Here is a 13,901-nt window from a genome sequence, read left to right as displayed (position 1 = left end):
GCCTGGTCGTTGGTGTCTGGACTGTACTGATGGGGGGGGGTCCCTTGGCTGCACTGATGGAACTGTTCTGCTTTACTTAAGTAGTGTTTGGGCCGGGCCAGGAGTCAGACTCATGCCCTAGTCCAGAGGCTGGGGACTCGTCTAGGCGGTGGGGGATCCTGGTTCTGCCTGTTAAAGGGATTTGCAGGGAGATTCCTGGCCTTCCAGGGCAGGTCTCAACAAGGGGTAGCTCTCTGGCTTTCTCTGTACAATTTATTTGAGCATAAGCTTTCGTGACATTGGATGAAGTGAGCTGTAGCTCACGAAAGCTTATGCTCAAATAAATTGGTTAGTCTCTAAGGTGCCACAAGTCCTCCTGTTCTTTTTGTGAATACAGACTAACATGGCTGTTACTCTGAAACCTGGCTTTCTCTGGAGGATGCTTGTCCCAGAGAAGGGGAGGGTGTTTGAACAGGGATGTTCCCCTCTGAAGCTGCCTGGGAGGTGGGAGGCCCGAGTCCAAATCCCTTCACACAACAAGGGATGCGGCCGGGGATTTCCTGCCCCTGGGGGAGTAACCTAGCCCCTGGGGACAAAGGAGGGTGAACAAGTTCTACGGGGCTCAAAGTTTAAGCAGAGGTGACAGAGAGCTGCTCAAATGCCTCTGTCCTCAGCAGAAGTGAGACTCGAACCCACCTCTCCAACATCCCAGCCAAATACCCTCCCCACTGCCCTCCGGGGGGCTGCTTGTTGGGCACTGATGCTTTAGGCCAATTAACATTTAATGAAGGAGGACAGCACCCTTTGTTTTGGCCTAATTAACATTTAAGTAAAGTGGAACAGCTTCACGAGGCCAGACTGAGGGAGCCTCACCTCAAGACCCCGCATTAGGGCAGTCACTTGCATGGCAGGGAGATGGCTGTTCAAAGCCCCTCCCAGGAGGCCAAGTGACACTTGAACCAGACTCTCCCCAGTCTGGGTGAGCCCCCCCGGCGTATAAAGTGATTTTCATGGTGTCTGTGACCCAATTATTATTTAATTAAAGTGGAAGAGCTTCAACAAGAGAAGACGAGCAACTGCCATCAGCCCATCCCTTAGCACAGCAAATGGGCTCTCACTTGGGAGACAGCAGTTGTCTGTTCAAATCCGTTCTTGTCAGGCAGCAGGAGGAACCAGACCCAGGCTCACCCCTGCCCCCAGTGGGTGCCCTAACCACGGTGCTAAACCTTACAGAGGAGGCCAGCTCCTGCCTGCCTGCCCTGTGTGGCCTTAGCCAGAGAGGCAACCAAGAACCAAGCAGTAGCCCTTGGCAAGATTTGAAGGTCGCTAACTGCAGTCCAAGCCAGCTGCTGCTTTTCAGCCTACGTCTCGCTGGTGTCGTCATTGTACTGGGGTAAGAAGCAACCATCGCTGGGTCGCGTGCTTACGAGCGGTTTGCTAAGAAGAACAAAAGCGAGAAACTGCCACCACCACTGGCCTCCGGCAGGCAGCCCCGGAAACGTGCCGCTGATCAGACATATGGACTCATGCTGCAGTCTGGCATCTTCACGGGTCCCCTGTCAGGACCGGAGGGGTGATAGCCAGCACAGGACATCTTGTTCCTAACACGGTGGTGCAGAGCCTGCTCCAGCAGCTGTCCTCAGCTTTGGGCAGAGTCGCTGTGAGAGCAGGGCTGCAGGGAAGACGGTGCGCTCGGACGCATGGGGCTGTGACAGGGGCAAGCGCAGCAGCAGGGCACTAGACACGGCAGGGACAGATCTGCAGATTACTGTGCCTGCAAACAGCGGGTGAAGGGCGCTGCGTTCGCCAGGCAGGAGCTAGAGGGAGGGGTTACGTACACGTCGCTGGGCATACAGGGGTCTTCCCACGATATATTCCTGCAAGACTTTCTGCAGCCCTTCGACGAACGGGACCGCACCTGACTTTACATGTACTGTCATTGTAGTCAGCGACAGTAAGAAATAATTCCAGTCGGACCATGTCCGCTTTTCGTGAGTGTCCTGGCTGAGCAGAAATCTGTGTTTAAAATTAAATTTTCTCAAATGGGTCCATGCCACAAAGAGTGACAAATATTGAAATGTATTCCACGGCACAGACACCCTCAGGCTGTCCTGTCCCTACAGACTTTGCTTTAACGAAAGGCCAAAAGGCACAGGGACATGCACAACCCCCCTCCTGAGGTGTAACATTTCCTGCACTCTCCAGAGCAGGACTATGCCAAGGACACACGGGCATTAGCCGTGGTATTTAGAAGATTTCTGCCAACTGTGGGCATAATTCGACTCTGGGTCTATGAGGAATGGCCCTTGCTGGGATTTCATGTTTTTGGATTGGATGCTGGCTAACACTGAAAAGTTAGGGGAACTCGAAAACCAGCCCCATTCTCTGCCTCTGCACCCGCAATGGGGGGGGGGGGGGGATGCACTGAGGACATCAGCCCCTCTGACTGCCCCCCACCCACTAGCCCAGGCAGCTCAGATGCTGCAGCCAGCCCCTCCCACTGCCGTCCCCAGACTCAGCCGCTCCTGCATGAGGCTGCGGTGGAGGGTCAGGATGTGTGGGGCCAGCCGGGCCTGGAGGCCGGGGTGGGTGCACGGGTGGCGGAGGAAGGCAACCCCTTCGTGCTGGGAGGGGGGGGGGGGAAGGCATGTCAGGGGCAGTGTGACGCCTGGCCCGTGCTCCGAGGGTGAAAGGGCGGCAGGCCCAGGGCCCCGCTGGGGCGGGAAGAGCGGGCAGCCCCGCGGGGGAGCGGTGCGCTGTACACCCCCGCCGCGCTGGGGGGCCAGTACAGGGCCACAGCCCCCCCACTTGGTGGGGCCCGCTGCGAGGGAGCAAACGCAGATCTGGCCAGCGCCTTCCAAGCCCGCCCCAGCGGGTGCAGCTGCGCCCCCCCCCACTCTGCCCCAGCGGGTGCAGCTGCGCCCCCCCCCCAGCAGCGCCCCCCCCCCCAGCAGCGCCCCAGCGGGTGCAGCTGCGCCCCCCCCCCCAGCAGCGCCCCCCCCACTCTGCCCCAGCGGGTGCAGCTGCGCCCCCCCCCCCCAGCAGCGCCCCCCCCACTCTGCCCCAGCGGGTGCAGCTGCGCCCCCCCCCCAGCAGCGCCCCAGCGGGTGCAGCTGCGCCCCCCCCCCCCAGCAGCGCCCCCCCCACTCTGCCCCAGCGGGTGCAGCTGCGCCCCCCCCCCAGCAGCGCCCCCCCCACTCTGCCCCAGCGGGTGCAGGGGGCCGGTCCCGCGCCGGGGGCTGCCCGTTACCTGTTGGGGGGCGGGGACGGGCCTCGAGTCAATCCTCGGGCCCAGCGAGCCGCGCACACCCGGCCAGGCGGGGGCCCCTTCGAGGCGTGACCCCCCCCGGGGACTCGCGCTCCCGGCCCGCCCTGCGGGGCCCCATTGGCGGCGCCCGGCTCTGAGCCCGGCGCACCCCCCGCCAGGCAGCAAACGGGGGGGCGGGGAGGGGGGCGGCTGCCAGCTGGGCACGTGCTCATTGGCTCGGCCGAGGGAGGGCGGGTCGCGGGCTCCAGGGCAGCCAATGGGGGCGGTCGGGCCGGGGGGGGGGGACCCCGCCCTGACAATCGCCCCGGGACTTGGACAGACAGATCTGCCCCGCCCTCTAGCACTCGGGCTGGAGCCCCCCCGGCCAGCCCCCGCCTCCCCCCAGGCCCCCCAACCCTGGGCAGCCCCAGCCTCCCCCCCAGGCCCTGCCCCCCCCAACCCCTGGCCCTGCCCCTCCCCCCGGCACCCGGGCTGGAGCCCCCCCGGCCAGGCCCTGCCTTCCCCCAGGCCCTGCCCCTCTCCCCGGCACCCGGGCTGGAGTCCCCCTGGCCAGCCCCCCACGCTCTGCCCCCCCAACCCCGGGCCCTGTCCCTCCCCTCAGCCAGCCCCAGCCTCCCCCCCTCGGGACCCCACCCCTCCAGGGCAGCCCCTGTGATCTGCCAGGCCCCAGGGCGGGCACAGTTCTGGTCTAAGTCATGAGGTGCCTTAGGGAGCCACTTCCCCGCCAGCAGGCCTGCCCCGCCCCATGGCTCAGCCCCCCCATGGCCTGGGGGGGGCGATAGGCCATGCCCTGGGCAGACCCAGCCCAGGCTGGGGGCCTTGTGAGCAGCTTTCTTGTGGACTTTGGCCCAGTGCGCCAGGGCTCTGGCTGCAGAGGACTTTGCCCGTCACCTTGGTGCTAGGGCCAGGATTAGCAGGCCCCAGCCAGCCCCTCCTTCGTGCCCCCCAGCCCCAGGCGGCTTTCGCCAGCCCCAGGCGGCTTTCGCCTTCCCCACGCCCCTGGCTGCCCCAGAAGCTACACATATACCCCATGGGCCGGGGCTGGGGCCGGGGCCGGGGCCGGGGCCCTCCCTGGCCCAAAGAAACAGAATTCTCCCTCCTGCCAGGCCCACGGCCCCTCGGACGCAGCAGTGCGAGGCTCGGGAGGAACGGGGTCTGTGTGCAGAGCACCCCTGTGAACAGTGCACACAGACCTCTGCTCGGGGCCCAGGCCCAGAGAAAAGGAAGGGGTGAAGGGCAGGTTTGCAACCTGACCCTGCAAAGTCCCCTACCGACAGTGCAGGAGCGGGGCCGTAAAGCACACCCAGGAACAAGGGCCTGCCCCTCCTCCCGTGGGGTGTGTGGTGGTGGGGGGCATGAATATGCCCACAGTGGTGGGAGTGGCCATGGTGCTCAGGGGGCCACAAGGGCAGGTGCAGGGTATAATGGCTCCATTTCTGTGCCAGTCACATGGGGCAGAGTGCTTGGCTATGGAAAATTCCCAGCAGCCTGGACCTCTCCATGAGAACCCCCACCCTCCCCCCGCAGCTGGGCCGTGGGGCAATACAGCGGCAGGCCAGCAGTGGGGTTAGGCTACAAGAGCCATGCGCTCAGCTCACCTGAACTCCAGTGTGGCCCGGTCAATGCACTTGGTCTGGTTATTCCTGCATGAACCCCATCCTCTGCTGCCGGGCGGGCAGAGTGCTGACACCTCCAGGGCTCCAGTAACAGCTCTGCATGGCGCTCACCCACCCAGGAACTGAGCCGCTCGTTCTCTGCATGAGGAGCGGGGGCCGAGCAGGAGAATGGGGCAAGCTCTCTGCTAGCCACAGCTGGGGTGGAAAGAGGCAGGATCCTCAAGGCAGCTAGCCAGGGCCCTGGGGAGAGCGCCTGGCAGGGGAAGGGTTAACGCTTGCACAACCCCCATCCAATCAGCACACTCGTCCTCAAACAAATCCATTATTTGCTAAGTAAGGAGGGGGGCTGATGCAGAGCCCACGCAGGGGGGCTCCGGGAGACACTTCTTCCCCAGCCGGGAGAGGCACCTGATGCTGGCACTAGGGAGCCTTGCGGCCTGGGCCTTGGCTTTAGCCCTTCTCTGCCTCCTAGCCAGGGAGCTCTGGGGGCCAGGCCGGGAGCCGGCGGGTGCAGGCGAGGAAGAAGATGGGGACGATGTCATTAGGGAGGAGGGGCCCGGGGCAGGGCACTGCAGGCTCATCTGCAAACCCTCGGCCCTGGCCCAGAGCCTGCTGAGGAGCCTACAGCGGGGCGCTGCCCTGCAGAGCGGGCGCTGGCTGTGGAGGACTTGGCCTCAGCTCCAGACCATGTTCCAGCTCCTCTTCCCCGCTGCCCACCAGCCGGAGCTGGCCCGGGAGCTCCTGCAGCTGGCCGATGGGGGCCTGGTAGCCCTGGACTGGGTCCTGGGGCCCCGTGGTGCCGGCAAGCGGAGTAGAGCGACCGCTGCCTTTGGCATCGCCCCGGTGCTGCTTGTCCTCCCCAATGCCTCCGGCAAGGTCACCAGGGGCGTCCTGCACCTCTGCCTGCTGGCCCTGGAGCAGGGCTACAAGCCCGTCATCTTCAACCGCAGGGGGCACAATGGCAGCCCGCTTGCCAGCCTGAAGCTGCAGGCCTTCGGGGACCCAGGCGACCTCAAGGAGGCGGTGACATACATCCGTGTGCGGCAGCCGGGTTCCTCGCTCTGTGCCGTGAGTGAGGGCTCGGGCTCCGGCCTGCTCCTCTCCTACCTGGGGGAGTGCGGCTCCTCCAGCTACCTGGCTGCAGCAGCTTGCATCTCGCCTGTGTTCAGGTGCCAGGAGTGGTTGGAGACCGGGTGCCCCTGGCTGTATGAGTGGAGTCTGCTGCTGCACCAGAAACGAGGCCTCAGCAGGTGGGTACTTTCCCAAGCCCCTCCCCTGCCCTCTTGGCTGCACTTCTTCAGACTGAGGTGGCAGGAGTGCAGGGCAGTGGGGCGGACAGAACAGGGACAAAGTTCTTTGGCAGAGCTGGGGTGGCGGGCAGGGGTGGCGTAGGGCAGGCTCGGGGTAGATTTGAGGATCCCAGGGGTGGGGTAACAAGGGGCTGCAGATCAGGCTTGAGGGGCACCAGCAGGTCAGCACATGGGAAACTTGCTTGGCACCAGCCTGCACTTTCACAACCACATTAACTCGCGCCTGGCTGGATCGGGTGGCTATGGAGCCCGTGGGTGAGGGGATAAGACGTGCAGAGGCTGCGCAGGTAGCTGGAGAGAGCAGGGAGCGCGCAGGCGGGAGCCGCGAGGCCCAACAGATGAGAGCAGCTCAACAGCAAAACTCGCTCCTCTAAGCACGGAGGGCAGCCCGTCTCGCGGCACTGCGAGGAGCCAGCGAGGCAGGGCCAGCTGACAGCCCCTGCAGGTGAGTGTTGGGGGAATTGTTGAAAGCAAAGTCACCTTGTTCCAGCGCTGACGGGCACATTAGAAATGCCCCAGACCCAATTTAAAACCTTCAGTCAAAACTCCCTGGAGCCGGGCAGCAAGGGAAGCTAAGTTCACTGCCTCAGCTAGTCCCAAGCCAACACCCACCAGCCTGCCGGAGTTTGAAATAGTTCTGCTGAAGTTTTATGTCTCCGCCCAGAAACCACCACTCAGCTCTCCACAGAGATGGATCTGCCCTGGGGTAAACTGCTCAGCCCAGCTGAGGGCTCCTGGCACCAAGCTGGTGTATGATGGACTGTACTGGTACAGCAGTACAGGCCCCACCTGTGGGACTGGCTACACTGGTATAAAGGTGCTTTGCACCAGCCTGGCTAGTCCCATAGGGGAGGGGAATAAGCTACACAGGTGTAAGCCCCCTTGACCCCTCTAGAACTGTGTCCACCCCAGGGCTGTTACCAGAGTGACACCCCAACTGAGTTATCTGGGGAGACTGTGTAGAGCAGGCCCTGGACGTGCTGTGGAAGGGCAGCCATGCCATCTCAAAATCCTCCCTTCTAGCAGAGTCAAGGCAAACAGCTTCCGAATGGCAGCAGGACCCTGCTGAACCTCACGGCTCCCCTTGGCCAGTCTGCTACTGGGGGCACCTGATTGGGGCTGATGCTGCCTGTCTGCACCTCATTTCCTTAAGTGCCCCCCCCATCTGCTCTGAGCAAGAGCCCCAGCTGCAATGCAGCCTGGGAACCATCAATGGACAATTCCAGGAATATGGAGAAGTCCAACGGCGTCGGGTGCTATCTCAGGGGGTGCTAGGGAGGCCATTGGGCCCGCTCCAAAGGGGCACCTTCTTGGGGGAAGGAAGGAAAGTCACCACTCCCTGGGGAGGGAAAAAGCCATGCGCAGGAGCCCAGCCCAGAGGCAGGGGGACACTTGTGCTCCTGAATTGGATGGTTATCGTTCTGGGTTGCACGGAGTCCCTTGTCCCATGCTCTGCATGCGGGAGCCAGGGACTGGACAGGGCTCCATTGCCACGGGCAGCTGGAGAGCCAGGGATGCCCTGCCCTTAGGGGTAGCGCGTTGGATACCATACTCAGCTGGGGCGGTGGCGGGGTTCCTCACGCACAGCTTGGCCCGCCCGCCTGCTCTCCATGTCCCACACTCTCATGCTGCAGCAGCCTCAGCCTGCTGGCATGGAAACCAGAGCCATGTACGGGAGGCCAGGTGCTAAGATTCTCCTTGTCGCTATGGTTTCCAACCCAAGTGACCAAAATGACAAACGAGCGAGAAACTGCGGAGCAACGCCCCCTCCTTTCCTGCAGCAGGGAAGGGCTGGACCCACAGAGCCCCCAGGCCACCCCTGCCCCAACAACAGCTGCCGTGGGGCCCTTCCGATCTGAACGGGCAGGGACTGCAAAAGCAGAGGCATTAAATGGCCACATGCACCTGCGGCACTAACTGGCTGTAGGTTTGGGTGGCATGGGCTAGAAGCAGGGCACCCTGGAAACAGCTGCACCCAGCTCCCCCGGTTGGGGCCCAGGGAGGATACAGAGAGGAGTTCAGAGACCTTATGCAGACTGAGTGTGTCACAAACACAGGGGCGGATGCACACGAACACCATGGCCCAGCCAGGCATTTGTAACATGCCCATCACCATGGTATCTAGCACCCCTGCCATGTTGTTGCTTCAGGCCCCCACTAAGCCACACAGATTAGGCACTGGAGGTAGGATTCAGGAGCTCTTACCCCAGAACCGCTGCAGGGCAGTGCCACTAGCCAGCTATGGCAGCCGTTGGACATGCGTCTCCAGCGTGAAACACTTGAGAAATCTGAGAGCATCCAGCAGGGGGCAGCGATGTTCTGGTGAATGAGAAGGACACAGCCACTCCATGTGAGCCGTGCCCTGGCCTGTTGCCTTTGTCCCTCCTAGGTATGCCACCGCGCTGGCAGAGGGGGTGGAGATGGGCAGGCTGTTCAGGAGCCGCTCACTCCGGGAATTCGAGGAAACCCTCTTCTGCCAGACCAAGAAGCACCCTGTCACCTGGGATGCTTACTGGGATCGCAACGAGCCCCTCCGGGATGCGGATGAGGCAGCCGTCCCAGTGCTGTGCATCTGCAGCGCCGACGACCCCGTCCGGGGACCTCCGGCCAGCACTCTCCCCATGGAGCTCTTCCACAGCAGCCCCTATTTCTTCCTGCTGCTGACGCCGCACGGCGGGCACTGCGGCTTCCTGAGGGAGGGACCCTGCTCCTGGAGCCACGGGATGACGCTGGAGTACTTCATGGCCGTCGCAGAGTTCTTCCGGGTGGAGGAGAGGCTGAAGGGGCTGCACCGGTGCAGGAGGAGTGTCCTGCAGAAGAGAGAGGCTTCCTCCGCTGCCTGCCACCTCCAGGAGATCTTCAGCTGGCAGAGGTCCTACACCAGGTAGCGCCGGGCAGGTGCTGCGACTAGCACCTCTGCACAGCGTCCCTAGGAGAGGCTGTCCAAGGGCCATGCAGCGCTGTACGGTCACCCCCCCCGTTGCACAGCCTTCCCCAGCCCTCTTGCGTGCTCACACCAGGATGGCAGGCGCTGCACACAAAGGCCCTACCATCCCCTCCCCACAGGAGCAGACCGTCGAAAGCCCATGGGGCTGACATGACTGGTGTGTTCCCACCAGCCTGGAAATGGCCCAGGCTGCGCACTCTCAGGGCTGGGCATGGCTAACTGATCCTCCCCTTCTGCGTATGAAACTCCACGAGCACACACTTCCCAGCGACCAGCCTGAGTGTGCTGCGATGGGAAAGTGCCCCCGGGTCAAAGCAATCTCATTGGGCCCCTACCATGGGAGGGCGCCGTGCTGCTGAAGGAACAGCGTTCAGGGGAGATGCGAAGCCCACACCCTGATCCTCAGGCGCTCTCCTCCTCTCCTCACCTTTCAAAACCTGCAGCAGACGCTCCATGTACTAAAATTACTTTATTACAGTTGATTTTTTAACATTTCCTTTGCTCTGTTACAAAGGATACTTACAAACAAAATATTACATACGACCTTATTTTCTCTTCTCTTATTTTCTGACAACTCGGTAACAGCTTTAAATGCACAATCTATACAATTAATACAGGTTATATATGAGCGCTAATGTATGGTGAACCGGAAGGATACCGGAATACTGACAATATACTGTACAAGAAGCCTTATCAGTTAGTGCTTGTGGCCTTTTCTACCAAAAGGAAAATGCACACCTTTAGACTCACCCATCCCAGCTGGTGCAAACAGACACACCCTGTTTTAACCCTTGGTGATCCATCCCTGTAGGAATTGGGCCTGGAAGTCTCAGGCCTCTATTCAGTATAACGGCGTGTGCAGCACCACCCATGATAAAGTGATGCCCGGCTCCTGGCCTTGCTTTGTTAAAGCCGTGTTTACACCTCCACTCCCGATGCCCCAGAATGAATGAGCCCTCTACTGGCCAAGGACAGAGGCTGGGGCCTTGGGGAAGAGTTCTTGGTCACGAGCTGAAGGTTGTTAGGGAAACGGTGGGGGGAGAGAGGGAGGAGGGGAGCAAACACATTAATTGGTGTCTGTGAGCATCCCTCTTCCCACTCACACGTTAGCAGGCACACAGCAAGGGGTGTAACAATGACCCCACAGGTGGCAGCCACGAGGGACACAGTTATTTTAACTCCCACTATCATTGTGGGAACCTGGCTACCCGCAGCAACCCTCAAGCAAGCAGAGCTCCCACCCCAGGTCATGGCAACTGTGCCTGTGTCAGGGCTGTGGCGAGAACACGTGGGACTTAGGGGAGCTCTGCAGCTATCTAGTTAAAGCCAAGCTTTGCCTTCGTTTTGCAACCAAACGCAGGTTTGTGCTGCTACAGGTGTGCACTTGCCCTCCTCCCCGTGCGCTGCCTAGGACTGATAAGGTGACATTTTCATTTTCTTTTAAAGCAACTGACAGTGGAGCATTTTAGATGACTGGCAAAAGACCAGGCATTCCCCTGGAAGCTGCAAACGGAAAATACACCCCCCCAGGTTCACCCAAAAAGTGTGGAGGAAGAATATCCGAGAAAGTAAAAATGCCAGGTTCAAGTTAAAATTTCTTTTAGTTTACACAATACTTGTGCAAACAACCAAACAGACGCATGCTGGAAATCATGAAAACAAAAGAAAAATTGATATACAAAATTAAACATATAAATAAGATGTCTGGCTGACTGGTAGAAGAATAAATCATTCTGGGTTACAAAAAGATTATACATTCAAGACGCTCCGAACCCAGTGGGATAACTTATGTTAAATTTGTTAATAGTTATGTTAGAATTCTCAAGTTTATCTTTAAAGTCTTCACAATACAAGCAAGCTATTTTTAAAAATATACACTATACACACCTCACACAGCCTTCTCCTACCTTCTTAATGCAAGTTGTGCTACCTCTCTTGTGTACGAAACCAAGGGGGCTCTGACAGCTAAAGTCCTCCTGGCAATCTGGCATTTTCATAACTGTTCGCCTTAAGTTTTAAATGGGTTAATGATTTCCATGGAAGAACATAAATAGGAATTTTAGCAACCCAAGTGTTAATAAAAACTTCAGCATTTACAATTTTCAAGTCGGTATAGCCTTTTGTTTATGTAGTATGCACTATATTTGATTTTTAGTGTTAATTTATTTACATCAGACCCACCCCCCATTTCAGTTGGTTTGGTCAGATAAAGTATCCCTCTTCTAAGCAAGCTCAGGTGAGAGCTGAGAGGGATTAGGAGAAAAAGGAAGGTTGAAGAAAGGAAGCAGGTAGTTTTGACTGCCAGAAACCACACCCACCATCCATGCCTCCCCACCTCTGCATTTCCTCCCTTCCTTGATCCTGTCAGTGTCTTGAAGATTTCACATCCCAACAGCCTCCAGGGAAACTTAAACATCTTCCAAAGACTGGTCTCTCTAGTGGTCATGAAACCCTCTTTTCTTGTAGACCTCTAGCTCTCAGAGCTATTCCAGGGTTGCAGATTTGCTTACACTATGAGATACTCAGTGAAGGTGGGACAAGTGAGGTGTGTGAGATTATTTCATTCATATGCAATCCAAGGGAAAAGACTCTCTAATTTAGTAATGAGTGTTGAAAACAAAAACTACAATGCAAGCCAGCTGTAGCCCACATCTCAACCACATAAGCATCTGCAAGCAGGGCAGTGGGAGTACACCCACCAGTCTGCAAGGAGAGCCTGCTCGATAGCAGAAAACTGTCCCCCACCTCTGCATATTCCATTCCTTGACCACATGCAATTTCTAGGAGCATACACCATGCCTTGGCTATGCATTTAGTCAAGGGAAACTTAAGCAAATGACCATTTCCAATCAAGAATTTGCCTCCAATGCTTTCAGGTGGCCCTAATCTAACACTGCTGCCAAGCCATGCAAAAGCAGCGATTACATACTTCAGTTCATTAACAACTGTGTGCTCATTTCCAAACTCTGCTGAGCTCAGAGTTGCCATAGAAATGTGTTATACTGGCACTAAAAGCAGGCAACGAGCTCCATAAAATTAATTTCTTCTCCCAACGGTTTACGTGCTCTTTAGATTATCCTGACATCAAAACACGTTCAGGGGGTGGGGGGAATATGTATTTTCTGTACAATTCTGTAAGTAAGAGAAAAGGGTGCTGTTGAAAGGGATAGCGAGAAATTGGGCTTAGTTTATGTGAGTTTCAGCCCCAGAAAAAGCTCCAAGCCAACACTTCTATCCTTTGCACTGTCCACATCACCGCACTTTGCATTTAGACTGAAAGGGCAGAGGTTTTGCATACACGCATCTAAAACCCAAAGGACCCAACTTAAATGGTGAATATAAAAGATATGGATCAATCATGTTTTGTTAGTTCCAGAAGCATTTCCACCTGGACAGCAAATTAAGTCATTACTCCCCCTTATCTCCCCCCGGCCCTTACAATATTTCAGCATGAATCCTTAGTGTCACACAGGCGATTTAAGGGGTTAAATGCAGGCTGGGCTACAGCTGGCAATGACAGTAGCTCCTCTCTAGGTGGCACATACTGTATCTATAAACTTTAGTACAAAAACTTAAAAAATACAGGAACTAGGTCAATTTGTTAACTACATATTTACAGATAATTACAATATTTTCACTCACAATCATTAAACCAATTGCCAGTGAAAATGCGAACGGTGCCTGTTCTGAGGTACCCGTACCGGGAGCGGTAAGTCAGGGGACAGGAGATACAATGTGCACAAAATCAGGGGTGTGGTGGAACGCCCATCTCTCGTTGGCAGGCCACCTCCAGACCTCCAGGCTGAGCGTGTGTATCCAGAGGGGCTGACCCTGGATTTACAGAGCATGGCTAGACGGCAGATAGGTGGGTAAAGGTACCTCCAAAAGCACAAGCATTCAGAGGCCACGGCTTGGGCCAGCTGCTTGTTTGCTGCTGCTGCATGCGGGATTTACCCAGCCCTCTCTAGCTGAGCCAGGCTTTCTTCCTCCAGCATTTAGCCAAGGGTTGAGAACGGGGCCTCCCAGGCATGTGAGTGACCCTGACAGGCCCAACTGGTTGAGTTCTGTTACACAACAGGAATCAGGGTTATCTGTACCCGTCTCTCTTTTGGAGTAATGTTTTAATAAAACCATTAAGTCAGCTGGCTTCTTCCCAGATCTGACAGCCCCCTGCACCCCTAAGCACAGTCTCGCAAACATTTCTTCACTGGCTCCTACGGAAATGAATCCGGACAGTGCAAACTCAAATGAACACAGCAAGACACACGTCAATCCCAAATTCTTGCTACGGGCACCAACCTTTCTTAAGGACACAAAACCCACTTCTAAGCTCACAATCTGACTGGAGTCCAGGGGAGTGCGGGACTGGAACCGTCCCATGGTTTTTAAACCAGGAGCATAGACAGTTTTAAAAGAACAGACACTCCTGCTGACAGTTTAGGGAAGCCAAAAGCTTGTTGGAGACACTGAAAAAGGTTACAAACCTGCTTTCAAAGCAACCACACTGCTGAGAGTAACTATAACGCACAAGAACAGTTGTTTGGGGGTTTCCCTTTGGTATGTACACACCACTGCCATGAGCATCCACACACACCAAGAGGAAGACACACCTTATGCGTGGCATGCTGTTACGCTAGCGAGGTCTGAGACTGCAGGAACACCTCCCACTAACAAAGGAGATGCCCTTCATATGTGCAACTCTGACTTGACACATGCATGAACAGACCACCTCTCCCCAAACTGCCAGAAGCCTCACTGCTATCCAAGGGTGGGTGGGGCGG

The 13,901-nt window shown here is 57.4% G+C and overlaps 1 protein-coding gene across 1 annotated transcript; it reads left to right on the top strand.

The window, feature by feature from the left end:
* Positions 1 to 5,274: 5,274 nt before the first annotated feature.
* On the top strand, positions 5,275 to 9,061 carry ABHD15 (abhydrolase domain containing 15). Its single transcript, XM_077836923.1, has 2 exons — positions 5,275 to 6,113; positions 8,563 to 9,061. The coding sequence occupies exons 1-2, from the start codon at positions 5,275 to 5,277 to the stop codon at positions 9,059 to 9,061; spliced, it is 1,338 nt and encodes a 445-aa protein (XP_077693049.1).
* The last annotated feature ends 4,840 nt before the right edge of the window (positions 9,062 to 13,901 follow it).

Source organism: Eretmochelys imbricata, chromosome 17, assembly GCF_965152235.1.
Source record: "Eretmochelys imbricata isolate rEreImb1 chromosome 17, rEreImb1.hap1, whole genome shotgun sequence".
Lineage (NCBI taxonomy): Eukaryota > Metazoa > Chordata > Testudines > Cheloniidae > Eretmochelys > Eretmochelys imbricata.
This window is presented reverse-complemented; position numbering and strand designations above follow the sequence as displayed.

Coding starts and splice junctions, on each gene's coding strand:
- ABHD15 (XM_077836923.1), top strand. CDS start 5,275: ATGCTGGCACTAGGGAGCCTTGCGGCCTGGGCCTTGGCTTTAGCCCTT. Junction 6,114..8,562: donor CAGAAACGAGGCCTCAGCAG/GTGGGTACTTTC, acceptor TGTCCCTCCTAG/GTATGCCACCGCGCTGGCAG.